This window comes from Daucus carota, chromosome 2 (genome assembly GCF_001625215.2).
Source record: "Daucus carota subsp. sativus chromosome 2, DH1 v3.0, whole genome shotgun sequence".
Taxonomy (NCBI): domain Eukaryota; kingdom Viridiplantae; phylum Streptophyta; class Magnoliopsida; order Apiales; family Apiaceae; genus Daucus; species Daucus carota.
This window is the reverse complement of record NC_030382.2, coordinates 44,503,105-44,523,727: the sequence shown is the minus strand read 5'-3', so window position 1 is coordinate 44,523,727 and position 20,623 is coordinate 44,503,105. Positions and strand designations below refer to the sequence as shown.

The window sequence follows — 20,623 nt, the reverse complement described above, 5'->3', positions numbered from 1 at the left end:
TGTTTCAGTTTTGGCATTTTACATCTTCGTATCATTATTTCTCCCTGTTTTCCAGTTTTATTATTTTATACTTCTTTCCTTTCAAATTATATATCCATCAGCATATTAAGAAAATTTTAAATTTTATATAAATTTTTTATTTATAATCATATTTATTATATTAACTGTATTATATTGAAGATCATGATCAATAGTGTATCATTGTTTTAAAATATTTTTTTTTAAACAAAGGTGTTAATCTAATAATAGAAAGCCATACGGCATCTACAACAATGATCGAGTCAAACAAACTGGAAATTGCAATCGTCTGTTCTCACGAAGAGACAGTTAAACGATATTTTGAAGATAAAGTATATACAAATACAAATACCCGCTTCATGCATCCTCGTTGAATCATCGGTACCCTCTTCATCATGCCCTAATAGAGCTATCGTTTGAGCTATCGACCATAACTGTGATTCCATACAAACTTTCATCGTCAAATCAAGACACCCGCTTATAATGAAGAAGCGAAAACAAAACTCTCACGAGGGAGAGAAAACAACCTTAGATCTGGAGCGGAACCACAAAAACAAGAGAAATCAGATTGAAAATCCACCCGATTGAAACAGAGAGGAAAAACAGCGAAATCTCTTATGGTTTTAGATCTAAGAATCTTTCCGAGAATAGATCAGGAACAGAACCACAAAAAACAAGAGAAATCGGACTGAAAACCCACCCACTTGGAAGAGAAACAGCGAAATCTCCGATGGTTTTCGATCTAAGTTTTCAGAGAAGAAGTATTATTCAAAAACTATAAAGAAAACAAAATAATTAACTGATTTAGGGCTTTCCACCGGTGAAAACCGATGGAAGCCCCAGGCGGCTACGACAAGAGAGAGACTAGACTCTAGAGAGAATTAGGGTTAGATTAGGGTTTCAAACTTTTTTTGTTTTAAAATATTTTTAATATTTCAAAAGTTATGTTGAAATTATTGGAGCCGTTTGGCTGAGATTAAAATAAGTGCTTCTTGCTTAAAGTAAAGAAGTGAAATAGAAGTGAGAAGCAAGTTAAGACTTATAAGTGATTAAAATGTTTGGGAAATAAGTAGAAGTCGTGAGATAAAAACTAGCATTCCTAGTTTTTTATAAATGCTTCGTCACTTTTTACACAAACAGTACAATAAGTGCTTGTAACTTATAAATTCATAAGCTGGGCTTAAAAGCCCAGCCAAACACCCCCATTATATTTCCTCTGATCATCGGACCCAAAATTGTAGCTCTAGGCCGCTCCAACTGCAAGTAGTATTTGCATCTTGTGCATAAGACGGATTAGGAAAGTTCCCACCACTGCGTAGCCATGTAAACATCCGCAGTTTTTGTACGCATTAGCAGATGAAATCTATACTATACTATTAAAGCCGAAACATTAAAAGTTTGGTCGGTCGGTCGGTACACGGGCTTTTATATGGGTTGTACGATTAGTGGGCTTCAGAACAAAACATAAACGAGCCAAAACATAAATTTAAAACGAGTCAAAACATAAATTAAATAAGATATAATATAAAGCTAAATTCAAAACCTTTAAAAAATATATACGCCTGCTTCCAATTTTCTTCAGGCCAGCTTACCGAAATTCATACCCCTCATGAGAGGCAGAGGGACACACCTTCTCTCATAATCTCCCGTAATCTGTTCTCCTTCTCTAACACACTTATATGTATATGAGTATCTATATATATATGCCTGCATATGTTTTTTTGTTCGTGAGTATTATATTTTCCCGTGGTTTCTTATGTTGTAAACTCAGGTTATTAATTGGTTATATAATTGAGGTTTTACAATTTGATTGTGTTAAAGTATGTGTTAAGATTAATGCTTTAAATTTTTATCTCACTTTTAAAGCCGAAACATTAAAAACTTGATCGTTCGGTCGGTCGGTCGTTAATTGGGCCAAATTATGAGCCTAATTCTATAATCAATTATTTTTTTTAACTAAATCTATTATCTTTTTCAGAATCCTAAATAAAAAACTGATTTTCCAAAAATAACACATGCAACATTCATATAAAAAAAATATTTTATATTTTTATTATACTATTAAAATCAAAATATTGAAAGTTTGTTCAGTCTGGGGCCAAAATATGAGCCTATCTATATAACTAATTATTTTTTTTAAACTAAAACATGTTATTTTTTTATAATTTCTAACTGAAAAAACTCCATCATTTAAAATAACATCGAGCAACTTAGTAATTACTTTTTTTAACTAAAACACATATCTTTTTTAGTGTTTTTAACTAAAAAAACGGATCTTCTACAATTAACAAGGGCCACGTATATATAAAAATATGATATTATTATATATAATTATTAATAAATAACCTGTAATATTTTTCAACCAAAATACATTAACAATATTTTTTCAATACTCTAATGGACTCACCTTAAAAGTAATATTATAAATTTGTAATATACTATTATATTGTTAAGCCGAAACATGAAAAAGTTCAGTTAATCGGTCGATCAGTCGAGTTCGATGAGACGGTTGGTATTCAACCCACGAACCTCCTTAATTTAAAATAACATGTTATAATATATTTTTTATTATCTATTAAATCGAAACATTAAAACTGTTAAAACTGAGATTAGTATGACCGGTCGATATTTGGTTTTACGCGTCTCTTTTAACTTATAATATGTTCCATACTTAATTATTAATTATTAATAACGAAATATTAAAATACTGATTATATCAAATTTTATAGATCTCCTTAAATTATAACATGAGAAAAAAAACATATTTTAACATTCTCAGTAAATATATATATGTGTGTGTGTGTGTGTGTGTGTGTGTGTGTGTGTTCGACCTAATTTTTAATCAGTCATTTGACGGATTTAACTATTAAAAATTTATCAGTTGTTAAAAAAAGTTATTTAATCATTTTCTAGGTTAAAATATATACGATAAAAAAACAAATATTTTAACCGCCCGTGCATTTCACGGGTTATAAGCTAGTTAGTATAATAATAATAATATTATATGGAGCACAATACAATTGTTTTATGTACAACGGAAAGTTGATAGACGTAGCCATCCAACGGAAAGATGTATTGTAAAACATGTGCAAAGGCACTAATACTCTGCATTTTGAACTGGCTATTGGCTGGCAAGGGCCACATTATCCGTTCTCACCTCCACCCCCTCTGTTCTTTTTCCTTTATGCATTACTTCAAAAAAAGTATGAATAAATACGTACTTACAAATATTATAATAATCACTTATCAATTAATTAGACATTTTCAAAATTAATAGATAAATAGATTAGTAATCATTCATCGGCTTGAACTTTGAAGGTTCGAACCATATCAGAATTTCAATTCATTTCGGTTCTCGATTTCGACTTAGAAAATTTTTATCCTGTGTAAAATGTTAACTAGATATATGAGTTTCACTGTCAAATTTCATGAATTTAGAGAATCAGCCTCAAGCAAGTTTTATTAGAAAAAGAAGTTTAACAAATACATATATATCAAAATATAAAGGTTTATAACATTATAATTTAGAATCACAGTAAAAAAAATTAAAATAAAAAAATTATATTATGCTATAAAATCCTCGTGTAATTGAGTGAAGTGAAGTTAAACTCGTTAAAATCCAATGTAATGAAAATTATTTGAAATTAAAAAAAAAAAAACGTTGCAATCTTTTACCAGTAAAATTGAGCATGGTCCCTAAATTACAAGATTTTGTAGCCTCCCTCTCCTCCCGTTATTGCACGCTCTTGATGATGTTGATGGCCCCCATACACAAAAAAGTCTAACATAAAATAAAATTTAGCCCTTTATTTCCTTCTTTAACGTGTGCGCCTCACATCTAAGCAATTTCAGCTGTTCTCGTCTCTTCTGCTCTCTTTCTCTCTCTCTCTCTCTTGCTTCTCTCTCTGTACTTCTCTTCTTCTATAGCTTTCTTCAATCTGATAATGTAAACTCAAAAAAGCTCAAATTTTTATTCGCTTATATACTTCACTTGTCAGCTTTAAGTTATTTTCATGGCTTCTTTTAGTTCTCTCTCACTTCTCTTTGTGTACATTTCTCTTTTCTTGAGCTACTCTTATGCTGAAGATGCAACTGTAAGTTATGATTTTGTGGTCTCTTACATCACTGCTTCCCCTCTTGGTGTTCCCCAACAGGTATTTTCTTTTCTGTTCTACTCTTTATATACTTGCATATGTGTGTGTGTCTTGGAATGTGTGTATAATGTATGTATATCCTGTTTTTAGTAATGTTGGGTCTGTTTATTTTGCAAAAAAATTAGGTGGGTTGGTTTTAGATTCTTGATGTTATTGGTCTTTAGCTTCAGATCTGGACAATGTGATTAGATCTTTGCTTAATGTGTTTACTTCTCAAGTGGGGTTTAAGTAAACTTTGAATGGCTTTCTGTTTTTAGGAGGTTTGACTTTTGTGTTTCTTTTTTGTTAGAAGTCAATTTTTAAGATGCAGTGCCTTTGATTCTGCAGGTTATTGCTATTAACGGAAAGTTTCCGGGGCCTGTCATTAATGTCACTACAAACAACAACGTTAAAGTGAATGTTAAAAATAAATTAGATGAAGACCTCCTAATGACTTGGTAAGATGATGGTGATTAAATTTGGTTTTCTTGATAATGTGTAGAATGATATCTGAGGTTTTGAAATTTAAATGGTGAATCAGGGATGGTGTTCAGCAAAGGCGCACTTCTTGGCAAGATGGAGTGCTCGGTACCAACTGTCCAATTCCTCCCAAGTGGAATTGGACTTATAATTTTCAAGTAAAAGATCAGATTGGAAGTTTCTTTTACTTCCCTTCGCTTAATTTTCAAAGAGCCTCTGGTGGTTTTGGAGGCATTATTATTAACAATAGAGATGTGATTGCAATTCCCTTTTCAACCCCAGATCAGGATGTTCCAATCATGATCGGTGATTGGTATACTAGTAACCACACGGTTAGTGTTTAGTGATTTGTTAATTTCTGCTATTTATACCTATGCATAATAGCAAATGATGTAATATGATTTATTATTTCCTTGTGCATTGATTATAGGCACTGAGAAGGACCCTTAATGGTGGGAAAGATCTTGGTATGCCAGATGGTGTTCTTATTAACGGAAAAGGCCCGTACAGATATAATGATACACTTGTGCCTGATGGCATTGACTTTGAAACAATTGATGTTCACCCAGGTGAGCAAATAGTGTAGCTAATTCAATTGCTGTATCTGTTTCTTCTGCTTAAGCCTTGGTTCTAGACATTTTGTTATTTAAATGGAAGATGTATATATATTTTTTACTTGTTGCATGTTACTTTTGGTCCCCCTTAATGACCATGTTGGTTTATGATTCTGCTTCTCAACTCACTTGCAATTGTTTTGTTGTTTTGCAATATAGGCCGTGATCTAGATATATGATTCTTGAGTTTTCAGTTTTTCATTAGACCATATTTTATTGAAGCATGCTTTTGTTCTATGAACAATTGATTGGAGCCCTGGTGTTTTTTCACCGACTTCAACACATTTTGTTCATTTTTACTAAACTAAATGCATGTTGTTGGGCAGGTAAAACTTATCGATTTCGTGTCAGCAATGTTGGGATATCAACTAGTTTAAACTTTAGAATCCAGAACCATAACCTGCTATTAGCTGAAACCGAGGGATCATATACAGTACAACAGAACTACACTAGCTTAGATATACATGTTGGACAAACATACTCTTTCTTGGTAACAATGGATCAGAATGCAAGTACTGATTATTACATAGTGGCAAGTGCAAGATTTGTAAATGAATCTGTTTGGAGAAGAGTTACTGGTGTTGGCATTTTGCGTTATTCAAACTCTAAAGGAAAGGCGTCTGGCCCCCTTCCAGAACCGCCACAAGATCAGTTTGACAAAACATTCTCGATGAACCAAGCAAGGTCCATCAGGTTTGTGCTGGCTTTTTGAATGATTTAAGACATTAAATTTGAAATTGCTGTGTTTATTTCATCTGTCAAGCATGGCAGTGAATTCACTAAATATTGTAGTCTCTAACCAGTAGCAAGAAATTCTTCTGAATTAATCAGCCCATTTTATTTATATAGGTGGAATGTGTCTGCCAGTGGTGCTCGCCCAAACCCACAGGGTTCATTTAAATATGGCTCGATAAATGTGACTGACGTATATGTATTAAGAAATAAGCCGCCTGTTACTATTGATGGCAAACGGCGTACAACACTTAATGGGATATCATTTGTCAATCCTCACACACCAATCAGACTTGCTGACTGGTACAAAGTGAAGAATGTATATACGGCTGATTTTCCCAAAGGGCCGATTACTGGACCTCCTAAGATGGAAACAAAAATAATTAATGGCACATTTAGAGGATTCATGGAAGTAATTTTTCAAAACAATGACACTAAGATGCAAAGCTACCACATGGATGGATATGCATTTTTTGTAGTAGGGTAAGCCCTGTCTTCAAAATAATCTTTTTTTCTTTTTGATGCCTATATTTCCCTAGTAGTCACAACCTATCTATTAATTACTCGAGTGCAGGATGGATTATGGTGAGTGGACAAATAACAGTAGGGGAACATATAATAAGTGGGATGGTATTGCTCGCTCCACAACACAGGTAACATTTGTAAATTTTGCTATTAATATGTCTCTCTGATAAATACTAGGTTTTAGTTCCCATATACCCTTCCTAGTTTGTGAAGCTTAGTAAGTTCATACTTTTGAAGCATTTAGGTTGTTACTAATGTTGAGTATAGACTATTTGTTGACTGTTGAACGACATACGCCTAAACTTAAATTAGCGCCTTTCAATATTGTCCTATCCAGACAGCCTAGGGCTTGTGCTTTAACTGTTTCCTGCTGTGATAGATAACTATTACCAAATTGTCGAATACGAAATAATATTAAACTTACAAAGCAAACAACTATGTTGGATCCAGATATATTGCACTTTCTGTTATTTATATGTAGACTTGAGGTTTTACTGTGACATTCTCATTAACTATAATATTAGCCAAAGTAAAGATTTGTAAAACAGAACCTGGTTTTTTGTAAAAGTGAATATTTTATTTTTCTTCGTGATTTTTTATTAATTAGATCCATCAGCAAATGAATTCCTCTTTCAAGTGCTTCATGGTTGCCTTAATATATTCTAGTACTTGCCAGAGTCTACAGGACTCTAAATAAGAGAGAACTTCTCTAGACGACACTATCTTTTTTTTAGTGCATTGAGATTATATTTTAGATGTGAGACGAATTAATTATTGTGCGCCTCTCCAGGTATATGGAGTTATTATGTAGCATCTAGTCAAATAATTATTCATTATGTATATGCTGCCTAACATGAATTGTTTCATGTAAAAACATATATATCATAGGTTTTCCCCGGAGCATGGACAGCCGTTTTAATCTCACTTGACAATGTTGGAATTTGGAATATAAGAGCAGAGAACCTCGACACATGGTATCTCGGCCAAGAAACTTATGTTAAGGTTGTCAATCCAGAACCTACTAACAAAACAGAATTGCCTATTCCTGACAATGCCCTATTCTGTGGTGCTCTCAGCAGTCGTCAAAAGTATGTGTTTAATAAAATTACAAAGCATAATCCTTTTTCAATATCGATGATATCATTTTCTATTCTATTATTAAATTTTACAACATCACTTGATTATTCAGGCCACAAGACGTTTCTTCTGCAACATCGGTCATGACAGATGTTTTCTTCTCTCTGCTGCTGATGATATGCACATTTATATCCATTTTCCAGTAATCATTTTCCAGCGTTGATGCAAGTTTTATGCAGCTTGGGAGCATTACTTGCTTAATTTGTACTGCATGTTAGTGGCATCTGAGTTGCACCTCCAGGAGGGTTAATAGCATAATAGCATATCTTGATTTATTAATTCTTGTTGTTATATCTGCTAGAACTCCTGAAATTTTCGATTTATTTGGATTCTCAACCTTCTACTATACAATTTATTTATTCTTGTGATGACTATTCATTAAGTTTCAATAATACATGTTTATCCTTGTATAATCTTTTTTTTCTTTTTGATATATGAGTTAATTAAATAATAAAAGTCTACGAGATCTATTTAAATAGTCGCATCGAACAAATAAAACACAACAATCACTGATTAATCTATTTTTTTTGAGATAAAATCACGTGATTTGTTGAAGATGATATGTACACATGCTTCGTCACTTTTGCTTCTGTCATAACCAGTTTGAGCTATCGACTGAGAATGCAATCTCTAAACAATTTTACACTTAATCAAGCACCAAGCTCACATAAACGGTGAGAAAATAACAAAACTTACACAAACGGTGAGACAACAAAAAAATCAAAATCAAACCAGACAAACTAGCGACCTTAAATATACAACGGAATGTCTAACCTGTGCCCTCAGGGCACAGGATAAGTCATAACGGCTATCATTAACAAAATTTTAATAAATACTAATTATATATTTACTTTTGATTTATTCTTCAAAATTTATAATTATAACAAAATATTATTTTCTTTTAAAAAAAGTCAGAGAATATAGAATAAATTTTTTATCAAATTTTAAATGAAAATTTTAATTAATTCCATTCTACAAATAATAACGAGGCCCCCTGCATGCACACTAGTTTCCTAATTAAAATCAGCCTTCTAGCTAAAACTATCCAATTTAATATTTAATAATAAATCTATGAGTTTTTTATTATTTAATATTATTAAAAAAATATAATAATATAATATAAGAGTAAATAAAATATCAAATTTGATTAACAAATGTGAACATTTGAATTCCTGATTAATAATTAATGCTTTGTGTGTGATAATGTGCATTATCTACAGAAAACTAAGCACATTAAATGTTCTTAAGGGCACAGGTTAGACAAACCCAATATGCAAATGCACAAATGAAACACTAGCTAAACCAAGGCGATCCAAATTAATTACTGAGAAAACGAGAAATCTGTCGCTCCGTGAAACTGAGATGTAATAAAAAGAAGACCAAATCAGAAAAGGTTTTGAATCTTTAGATCCGAAAAAACAAACTAATGTCAAATCTTAAGAAAAAATGGACCAATCTTCACCTAACAAGGAAGTTTTTAGAATAATCAAAGTTTTAAAACAAGTTTTATCGAAAGAAGGAAGAAAACAAACAAAAAATAAATAGTTTTTGAGGCTTTCCACCGGTAGAGATCCGGTGGAAGCCACGACAGCTGCTAAGCAAAAGAAAAGAAAGAGGAGCGGCTAGAGAGAAGAATAGGGTTTTGCTGTATAAAATATATCCTTGTATAATCTAATCACACTTGTGGAGCTGCTGCTACGTCCATTTTGCAAAAAAAATTAGGTTCGCCACAATAATCTAAATCTTGCACCAAACAATGCAATGTTACCCAGACGTAAGCAGTCTCAGACCTATTGTTACACAGCACAAGAAGTGTATACTTTGTAGCCTAGATGACTGCTCTTCCCGTTTGGAATACATTGTCTTTCCCATTCGACATTGCTGTTTGCAGAGCCGTAACTTTCCAGTGAAAAACAGGTTTACCAAAGATTCAACATTTTTTCTAAAAATGTTGAACAGCAAGTTGCAATTATTTAATATTCATTATTGATTTGAAACCGTGGTCTTCTTCTAAAATTGCACTTTGTCAAGATATTTAACTTGGCAAAATGAAAATTTCGCTTAAAAAAATATAAGACTCAGTAAAGCAATTCAGACTTGACCGACTTGCTCATTGAATTAACAGAATTAAACAGATATTAATGTAGTCAGAATCTCTTGTCGAAAGTATATGCAAATCAAATGAAAAATTCCAAAACATAATACATCAGGCAAAACTCAAGATATCATTTATGCCTCCACCCTCATTCTACATACGATTTAGGAGGACACCAGTAACTTACTTCATCTGAACAATCCCCGAGCTTATCAATTTCTGAATCTTACTCATCACGGAAGGGTTCTTCATGTGCTCCTGTGAAGCCTTGGGATTTTCCTGTAAATCAACCAAAACCTGTGGCCACAAATACCACACTCAAGGTGAATCACAAGCAACAAGTATACCAGATTTTCATCAACCTAACAAACTTTGCTTATAAGGGTACCTGTCTCATGACAGGATCAGAGAGAATGTTCTGGATCTCAGGGTCCTGCATTGCCTTGGCCTGCAAAACAAATAATCAAATGAACTCAAAACAAAATCTAAGTTATCCTACATTATTTAAAAAAAAAACAACTCGGGAACTCTGTTTAAACCTGTCGCTCCTTCAATTCCTCAGGGCTAAGATCTCCACGACCAGTTCTATTAATCTGATCTACACATCTGCAAAAGAAAAGGATTGTTGGGGTCAATAGCACAGTGGAGATTTTAGTAATTGACCTCAGCAACACAAACAAATTTAGTTTTGTGAATTTAACATACCTCCTAACACCATCTAGCAATTCTTGGTTGCGAGCATCGTGTTTCAGTCCCTCTTGATATGTTTCCAAAGCTTTGTCATAATCTTTCATGAGAAATTGTGCAGCACCTTTTCTGGTATAGCCCTTAGCAAATGTCGGATCAAGCTCAATACATTTTTCTGCATCTTTTAACCCCTCTGGCAATGCACCAAGTTTTGTGTAGCAAGCAGCCCTGTTGCTGTACACCTGGAGTAAAGCAAACAGGAGTACATCTTAACACTAGAGCAAACAGATACACTCTATAGCAGATTATATTCTATTTTTATTCTATATACAATTCTGTAAGAGACTTCAGGTAGTTGGTCGTTTGGACTTCATCAGGTCCCACAATACTAAAAACAAGGATTAAACTAGATACTCATATAAGCTACTTCTATTCAAAATACATACAAATGAAATGAACTTGTTCAATAGAAATATTCTAATTCAGATATATTATAATATGCATGCATCTAAACAAAAAATATAGAAGTATTAAAAACATTCAAAAAAGTATTCTAATGCTTTTATAATATATATGTATTTAAAATCTGTTTGACTGTTTTCATATATATATGTATTTAAATTAAAAATACTAAGCCATTAATAAAATTTAAATATAGTAATACATCCACACATGATTGTTAATAGAATTTGAATTATTCTTAAAAGGAAAAAAAAAATATACCATGGAATTAATGTAGCTAGTAACAATATAAAAATATATAAAACCATAAATAAGTGTAGTAACCTTGTGATCCTTGGGATTCCTTCTTAAAGCTTCGGTGTACTGCTTAATTGCTTCTGGATACTTCTGTTGTTTGAAAAGTTCATTGCCTAACACAGATAAATCAAGCAGTAAGACAACGAATACAGTCCCACAAGAATAAATGAGAGAAATAATCCTCAAAAGAAACGTAAAATATGACAGTACCTTTCTCACGCTCCTCATCAGCTATTTTTGGATCAAAGTACTCTTGTTGCTCCAGATCTTTCTTTGCTTTCTCAGCATCATTGAGTTTCTTCAGTGTGTCAGGGTTACGATGCTCGGTCAATGCTTTCTGGAATGCCTCAATAGCAGGTTCAAAGTCCTTTGAGATTTTCGCCATCTTCACCAAAGCAGTTCCTTTTCTTGTCAGAGCCCTTGCAACCATCTTATAATCCGACCGTAGTTCCCGTCCTCTTTCGACAGCTTTATCACAATCTTGAATGCATTCTTCATACTAGAATTAAAAAGTTAGTATTAGTAACAATTTATCAAAATCTCTCTCACATGGACATGTACATATAGCAATTTATATGAATAAAGAATCGAAGCATTTTAGCTAAGGCTTGTTCGGCTTGCCTTCATAAAGTTCCTCATTACTTCAAACCAATTTTACAACTTGCAAGTAAAAGCATTGGCATAACAACAAAAAGGTAGGCAGAGCCAAACCACACTCTTAATTACAAACGTTTTTAGGTACAAAAGCTTTATAAAGATCATACTCAACTTACTTTTAAGTACAAAAAAACAGATTAATTAACTTATTTTAAATACCATTTTTCTATCTTTACCCCAAGTAATAAGGGACAAGGGGCACCAATATTTTTGTATATATAATAATAATTTTTTGGCAAGTTATAATTTTATATATGATTATAAATGAAAATTTGAGGCTATGCCATCATTAACCCTGGTTTTTACTACATGCACCCCTGAAAATAAGTATTTTATTTTGACAAAAAAAACCATCATGTAGTATAAATAGTGCAATTTATACAGTACAACTCAACAAAAGATAATTTTGCAAGTGTGGTGCTGAAGTTCCTCCAAAAAAGTAATCGCCTAATATCTAACCTTTTTAACTTGAATAATAGCTTAAGCTTATATCATATATGGACACACTTATAAGCCTTATATTATCCGAATATGGTTTAATACACAATTAAAAACATTTTGAACAGATTACATATAAATACCAACCGTACATGATATAATTTGCAGATAAATGACAACTAGAGGGCAGTGTAGCATGATAGAAAAAAAAAATTGATTTACAGGAGAGAAATGAATCTACTGTGTGTGCACCTCCGTTTAACATGAGACTTACTGGACCATACTCTAGGCAACTAAGCCCTGCTAATGAAAAACTGAATAGTGATCAGATGTCAAAAAAAACAAAAGGATTGTATTTAAGAAGTGGGACTACATTTTAAACAAGGACAAAAAAATCTTTTCTCATTGATACATCATGAAATACATAATGCTACTTAGACAAACTAACATCAATGGTAAAACAGCAGGTGCAACTATAACATTAAGGGTTTAAACATGCAACATTGAAAATTTAAGATAAACTCGAAAATACCCTCAGCACTTATGCAAAATTAACAAGAATACTAACACATTGTAAAGTCAGAACTCAGAGACACTTAAAACATCAAAACTTTTAACTTCGAAACTTCAAAATACCTTTCCCATCTCCAAATACACAGCAGCCCTATTGGTAAGAAATGAAATATCCGCATCATCCAATTCAATAGCTTTACTATAATGCTGAATAGCCATCTCGAATTCCTTCTTCTTATAAGCAGCATTCCCACTCTCCTTCTCCTTCTGCGCCTCCGCCTTCCTCTCCCTAATCTCCCTCTCCTCCTCCGACAACTCATCCTTCTCAGGTTCCTTCTTCGTCTCCTTGACTTTGACAGGCTCCTCCTGCTTCTCCTCAGCCGGCCTCTTGCGCTCCGTCTGAGCATCATTCACCTCCATCTCCTCCGGAGTAGTAGTCTGAATATTAATATTCAACAAAACCCCAAGCGATTGCATAACCCTAGGATCTTGCAAATACAAATTCAAATTATTAGGGTTTCGCTGCAAATCCTTCATCATGTTAACGAAATCAGGCTGCTGCATAAACCCCCTCGTCTTGGGATCAGACGTCAATTTGGTCCACATATCCGGCCCAAACGCATCTCCAAACGGCGACCCGGAAGGCCTCGGGTCGGGTCGGGCCGAGGCAGCAGCCTCCGCATCGGCTAAGCCGGACTTCAGAGCCTGATTATTGGGGTCAAAGTCGAGACCTTTCTTGTACGACTCAACCGCTTCCTTATAATTACGGAGGCCCAGATGAGCCGCACCGAGGCGAGAGTAGCCTTTAGCCCAATACGGCTCAAGCTCGACGGTCTTTTTAGCGTCGACTAAAGCTTCGGAGTAGTTACCTAGGGAAGCGTGCGCGGCGGATCTGTTGGAATAGAGGACGTGATTGGTCGGAGATAAGTTGATTGCGTCGGAGAAGTGAGCGATTGCGTCGGCGAATTTGCCGGCGGAGAAAGCGGCGTTGCCTTTCGCTTTGGCTTCGTCTGCCATTAGAAGAAGAGAGTCGAAGAGTCGAGACGATGATAATTATTAGTTAGTGTGAGTTAAGCGTTGTGTGTTTGTTTATGTATACAGTGTGTTTTTATGGTGTTGGTACTTCTAGATCCTTCGGAGTCATGTGTTTATGGGCCTGATTAGTGTGGGATTTATCTGACTAAAGAGTGTTTTATGGGCTTGATTCAACAAACAATGAATATTCCATTCACTGGATTACTCATTACTGTACTTATATTTGATTTTAATTTTTCTCGAAAAGAGAAACTAATTTACTTTGTGAGAAATATTTATATTTTCATGAACAAAACAGACCCAAGAAAATGTTTTTTAGGATTCCTTTTTTATCTGCTTTTGTTTTACTCGTGAAAATTTTTTCTGGAAAGCAAAAAAGACGAAAAATCAATAAAAATACTGCTCGAAAATAATATCTAATATCTAGTAAAAATAGAAGAACACGTAAAATAATACTAATATAAGTGTTGAATATATGAATGATGATTATATAGAAGTTTGAATTGATATTAATGAAACAAATATTGGAATAAAAGTTTTTAGACAAATAATTTATTCAAATATAAAATCTCACACATAAAATTAACTAAATTATCAGAGAGCAAATACACAAAATAATCAATTCATATAAAATGATAAATTTATTTTACACATAACCTTTTGTTATTTTGTCCACTGTGTGTGATTGGAGATTTTAATACTCACTTTCACTTTAATGTTTACTAACAGGTTAATTATCAATTGGATCACTCATTCCAATCCAATATACCATCCGCTTCGCTGCGAAATTTTTGGTCTCACATAAACCACTCATCAGAGTAACGATTGCATGCCGTTAAATCAAATCAAAATAAATGTTAAAGTGAACTTTTTTTGTTAAACTCAAGTGAAATAACGCTTACGTGGATAAAAAAATAAAATAAATTTAAACTAAACAAATAAACTAAAACGAAATATCAATTCAAGTTCAAAAATATACCCGAGGCTGCACTAGACCTCGATGACGACAATGAAGACTATGCTTGCTCTTTTGCAGTGGATGCTCACTGATTTCAATTACTCCCTTCGTTTCAAATTACATGTCCACTTTCAAAAAATCACATAGTTTAAGAAAAGTGGATTTTGAGAAAAAAGAGGTACATCAAGTCATTAATTGAACCTAATATGTGGTATATGTTTGATCTTGGAAATATAAATTTGAAATATGCGAAGAAGAGTTGATTTTGGAAATATAAATTTACATTGAAAGTTGAAATGGACAAATATTTTGAAACAAATATTTTTTTCTAAAGTGGACATGTATTTTGAAACAGATGAAGTATCTTTTAGAGAAATTATGCTTATGTTTATGTTTGGTTTAGGGAACCATGATGTTTAGCATTATTCGTTTGCTTGTTCTTTTGAAACTTAAGTATTTATGTTTGTCTTTAAATTTTGCAGCTCTTGATTCTTTCAATTAAGTAAATAAATCAAATACAAAAAAATGTGACAAAAGATTTTATATTAATAACACTAAATAGTTGTATTAAGTTTTTAATTCAAGTACAAGTCTAAAACGCCGGATACACACACTTATATTTACTAGGATTAAAGTGAAGTGGAACACACAATCAGCAAAATTTAGCTTTTTTAATTTGATTTAACAGAATGCAACTGTTAGTCTGTTGAGTGATTACTGATTTATATGAAACCAAAAATTTCGCAAAAATGCGGATGATACATTAGATCGGAATAAGTGATCCATTTGATAATTAACCCTTCACTAATACCAACAAAATGGTTACCTCTTCAACAAAAACAAAAAAGAGAAGACCGTTATTCCCTACTATCACCGAGGCACCAACATTGTACTCTATTCCCGCGTCGCCTAAGCCACTGAATGTGGTCTGATTTACCATGAGCGCAGATCACATACATTTGTACAAAGAGCCCTTAGTATGAGTGCCTTGGTGCGGCTCTTGCATTCTGAGATTTATAAAAAAACTTGACATTTACATTTTCTCATGAAATCACAACGATCCACCCCAGATAATCAGAACAATACTCCTTCACCTGGGTCGCTCTTTTACCCTTCAAATGATTATCATCATTCTAAACACCAAGTTACAAAAAGGCCAAGAAGACCACACTCATTCTCACAACAATAACCATCTCTAATAATTTCCTTCAATAACCTATTACCTATGACTAGAGAGTAGAGGGAGAGACAGTCATGAAAAAAGTCCAAGGCAAAATACCCACAAACACTTGGATCAAGAAACGATTTCATATTTGTTGCTACCTTTTCACATTCTCCACCCCACCCACAAAAAAAAAAAAAAAAACCACTACAGCTATCAACTGAACCTTTTACAATGATCCCAAGTATACCCCCTAAACAAGAGTAAGCCGTAAGCAATATCACAACAAAATGGACCCTTTATATCCATCTTTAACATCGAAATTGTATTATACAGCAAAAGCTCTGTAACACTGAGTAACTTGTTCAATTAACTTCAAAACAGTTAAGATCCACCTCCAGTATAACCAATTCATCACAACCCAATTTAACCTCGTGAAAAAGAAAAAGTTAAGAACATTCAAGATTAACAATGCTATATTGCTATCCAGAGTCTGAAAAGGGTGATCACTTTGGGCCAGCAAATTTGCTCATCATCTTCGCAATTATGGGAGCCACCTTAGGGTTCGACTGATGCTTTGAAAGATTCGCTGGATCTTTCATCACTGCAAGATCACAAATGCAGGGTTACGAAAAATTTAGAACAAGTTGGAAGAAACCAGCAAGAAGAAATATACATATCACAGGATAATTAACAGCATGCACAACAAAAGACATCAAAAAGAAATGAAACAATCAAATGCAGAGTATACACATAAACGTAAAGGCAAGATGCAAAACAGCAATATTCTGGTCCTGGCTTATTTTATCCATATATTGACATCATGTAAATTTCTCATCAGAGCAGCACAAAGGTGAACATTCAAATTCAAGGCTTAATATAGTAAATAGGCAACAAAGAAAAGATCATACTGCAAGCGTTTGTGCCACTCAATATTATTGACAGCGCACAAAAATTAACGGCATTAAATGACACATTGTAATATTACTACAAAATTTTAATAATTAATGTTAAGGCTATAAATTCAAAGCTTCATCTCCTGAGATTTTATGCCTTTTTAACCTGATATGGTTTTGAATCAATTACTATATAGGTCTAGTAGACAATAAAACAGTGTAGCATACCATCTTGAAGAGCAGCCATGATTTCAGGATCCTTAAATGCTGCCATCAACTCAGGGTCCTGGTCGAATATAGAAACAGAAGTAATAGATTCAAGTTAGTAATAGGAAAGCTGGAATCTATTATCAATATAGATGTAAACAAATGTGGCCCCGGAACATTCCACAGCTATATTGTGATGCCAAATTTTTTAGATAAGTTAATAAGCTATATTAATGTCAACAAAGTCAAGGTACTAAAAGAGAACTACAGTATATAATACAGATGACTAAGGGAAAAAAATCAACATCAACTTACATTTAATATTTTGCTATAATCCATGTTACCAGGCATACCCCCGGCTCCAGGCATACCCCCAGCTCCAGGCATGCCACCTGGCATACCACCAGCACCAGGCATGCCACCCGGCATACCACCAGCGCCAGGCATGCCACCAAACCCTCCAGGCATGCCACCAGGGAAACCACCGGGCATGCCACCAGGAAAGCCTCCGGGCATCCCACCAGGAAAGCCTCCAGGCATGCCACCAGGAAAAGGCATTCCACCAGGCATCCCTCCGGATCCTCTACTTGATGATGCCTTCTCTTGCTTCTTTGCCTTTTCATAAGCAGCCTATATGATGATTACAATTAATTTATTAGATACATGAAATAACATAACAGAAGAAGCATTAAAGTTGACATATAAGTCAAAGGGTGGTGACTGTCCACCTGAGCTTCAGCTTTACGTCGCTGTCTTTCACGTTCAGCCTTTCTGTCCTCCCTCTCCTTCCGCAGCCTGTCATATTTCCTTCGGTGCTCCTCAATTTTGTGAGCATTAGGTTCCACCTGCATACACCGAACCGGATGTATAACATACAAAGACCCATGTTATGATATCTACACTAAATAACATAATAATAGCATAAAATGAAAGTTTCATGGGCCAACCTTCTTGAGTACAGCACTTATCTCCTCATCATAGTCTATGTTAGAAGCTACATGTAGATCTTTGGCAGCATCTTCCCACTGGCCAAGCATTGCCCGTGCCATTCCCCGAGATTTGTGGCCTTTCGCAGAATCAGGATTAATCTGCAAAGTAGTCGATCCGTACAATTGTCAGATAATTATAGAATAGATTGACTTGAACAGAATTTTAGAAATTGAACCACCACAGCCCTAACGAATAATTAATGCACAATTGTTGAACACATGCAGCACAACAAAGTATGCATAAAGTAAAAGTGCCGTAAAAGTGGCATTGACAAACTAAATCACTGGATACAGCCAAATTTATATTAAAAAAAATTATAAAATAATAGTAGTCAACAGTGTGATTTTGGGAAACCATGTACACCCATGAAAACTGACCACTCTGCGGTTGCATAATCCATTAACAATTCACATTTACAGAAAGTCAGGCTTGTAATATACATCATCTGACCGATACTTTGGTTAGCTCATCAAGAAAAACTACCTCCAAAGCAGCATTGGCATCTCGAATAGCAGCATTGGGTTTCTTCATCTTGATGTAAACAGTCGCTGTATAAAAGGCAAACAGAAGTAAGAGATAAATTAACAAATTGGACGTAACCACAATTTAACTTCAAAGGAAACTTTAGTCAGACATATACCTCTAGTGGCATACATTATAGCTGATGTAGGGTTGAGCAAGATAGCCTGCGTAAGGTGCTCAATTGCTTCCTCAAAGTTACCTGACCAATACCTCACAATATTAGACACGTGGATCATAATACAGTGGCATTAAGGGTATCTAACAAATAATAACGAGCATGTTATAAATAAATCCATCAAAGCATGAAATCAACTTGATGACTTGCATTCAGGACCTCTGCTAAAACAAATAAGTAACACCACACTTGACGTCATTTCGATGAGCTTAAATCAGAGCTTTTCATTATCAATCACAGTCAATAACACAACAGCAAAAAAAAATAAAAAAATTATGGCACATTATGATAATGTTTGCAATACGAACTACGTTATCATGAACAATAAATGTAATACAGCTCTAAAATTACGGCAACCATTTGCACACCCAATTACAGAATGCATAAAAACACCAACAAGAAAATTGACAAAATATATACCTTCAGATATAGCTTCCATAGCCTTCCCCTTGGCCTCTTGAGCAGCATCCATATTCTCCTCACTAACCTCAACAGACGAATCTCCCATCTACCACAACGAATAGCACAATCTCAACTCCAACACAGATAAACAAAGCTGACATAGGATTAAAACACAATGTACATAAAAAATATAATTACCTTCTGTGGAGGATCATTATCAGGCTCAACAGTCTCTCCTTCGAGTTCAACATCAGATTCAACAATCTCATCCTCTTCTTCATAAACCGGCACTCCTCCGGTCTCCTTCACCTCATCCATATCATCCTCATCGCTATCATCCACCTCATACGCCTTAAAACACACACAAATCGCACATCAAACACACAATAACCTAAACGAAATCGATTCAAGCAAGTACACTCATACACACACAGACTAAGCTCCACAAATCATTTCACTATGTGTATGGAAAGAGATCCACCTCATACGCCTTAAAACACACACAAATCGCACATCAAACACACAATAACCTAAACGAAATCGATTCAAGCAAGTACACTCATACACACACAGACTAAGCTCCACAAATCATTTCACTATGTGTATGGAAAGAGACATAAGAGTTACCGGTTTGTGATCTCCCGATTTGTAAGCAGACTGAGGAAGCTTACAACCAACACTGACACGCAAATCGAAAAATATGCAATCAATAACTCTAAAATCTGATAATCAAAATTTCAAAACCCTAGAAATTAAAAAGAAGAAATAATCAGACCTTTCGAGATAATCTCGGAAGAACGAGAGAGAAGGATCGCTGAGAATAGAAGGATTGGCTTTGCACTGTTCGATGAATTGCTTCAATTCGCTGAGCTTTTTGGCGTCCATGGCTGTGCTAGATAGTTAGGGTTTTAGAGAATGAAGATGTAAAATGAGACAGAAGAGTGGTTTTAATTAATAGAAAATGAAAAGAAAACCAGGAGAATGCGAAACAGTGGGCTCGCCTTGAGTAGCCTCACTAGATGCTTCCAGTACCTTCCAAATACTATACTTGTATGGATAAGGATCTAAATGTTTATCCGTTTATTTTTACTCTCGTTGGTCAAGAAGAAGAAATAAATTTACAAGTAGCCTGGGGATACTAGCAACGATCTTATAGAAAGTTGGAATGAAATTTTATTACGTGTCTTCGAGAATTTTTTTTTTAAAAAAATATCTAAATTATGATTTTTTTTCCCTCAAAAATATGATGCAATTAGCTTTAGTAATTCTTGCGATCTGAATTGTGACTTTTATTAATATGAAAATCAACTATATTATGTGGGTGTTTGGGAATGATACTTCTGGACTTAAAAGTCCAGAAGCCCAGTTCCACTTTCTTGACAAGCGTTTGGCAAACAATTTAAAGTACTTAAAAACAGCAAAAGAAGTCGGGAGAAAAAACTATACATCCTGGCTTTTTTCAGGACACAACTTATTCTTTCAACTTAT

General features: G+C 34.2%; 3 protein-coding genes across 3 annotated transcripts; 1 reads left to right on the top strand and 2 right to left on the bottom strand.

The window, feature by feature from the left end:
• The first annotated feature begins 3,838 nt into the window (after window positions 1–3,838).
• On the top strand, window positions 3,839–8,007 carry LOC108210039 (monocopper oxidase-like protein SKU5). The gene is made up of 9 exons (XM_017381288.2): window positions 3,839–4,172; window positions 4,500–4,609; window positions 4,693–4,963; window positions 5,062–5,200; window positions 5,572–5,938; window positions 6,095–6,460; window positions 6,552–6,630; window positions 7,391–7,590; window positions 7,692–8,007. The coding sequence occupies exons 1-9, from the start codon at window positions 4,032–4,034 to the stop codon at window positions 7,783–7,785; spliced, it is 1,767 nt and encodes a 588-aa protein (XP_017236777.1). The 5' UTR covers window positions 3,839–4,031; the 3' UTR covers window positions 7,786–8,007.
• Window positions 8,008–9,721: 1,714 nt separating this feature from the next.
• LOC108209649 (hsp70-Hsp90 organizing protein 3) lies at window positions 9,722–13,945 on the bottom strand. The gene is made up of 7 exons (XM_017380667.2): window positions 12,912–13,945; window positions 11,391–11,679; window positions 11,208–11,293; window positions 10,440–10,663; window positions 10,274–10,340; window positions 10,123–10,182; window positions 9,722–10,031 (listed from the first exon to the last, which is right to left on the bottom strand). The coding sequence occupies exons 1-7, from the start codon at window positions 13,803–13,805 to the stop codon at window positions 9,918–9,920; spliced, it is 1,734 nt and encodes a 577-aa protein (XP_017236156.1). The 5' UTR covers window positions 13,806–13,945; the 3' UTR covers window positions 9,722–9,917.
• Window positions 13,946–16,221: 2,276 nt separating this feature from the next.
• On the bottom strand, window positions 16,222–20,217 carry LOC108209801 (FAM10 family protein At4g22670). Its single transcript, XM_017380922.2, has 11 exons — window positions 19,911–20,217; window positions 19,763–19,814; window positions 19,334–19,486; window positions 19,154–19,241; window positions 18,677–18,757; window positions 18,520–18,584; window positions 17,994–18,134; window positions 17,775–17,891; window positions 17,362–17,676; window positions 17,068–17,125; window positions 16,222–16,547 (listed from the first exon to the last, which is right to left on the bottom strand). Exons 1-11 carry the CDS (start codon window positions 20,018–20,020, stop codon window positions 16,450–16,452), a joined length of 1,278 nt encoding a protein of 425 aa, XP_017236411.1. The 5' UTR covers window positions 20,021–20,217; the 3' UTR covers window positions 16,222–16,449.
• Between the last annotated feature and the right edge of the window lie 406 nt (window positions 20,218–20,623).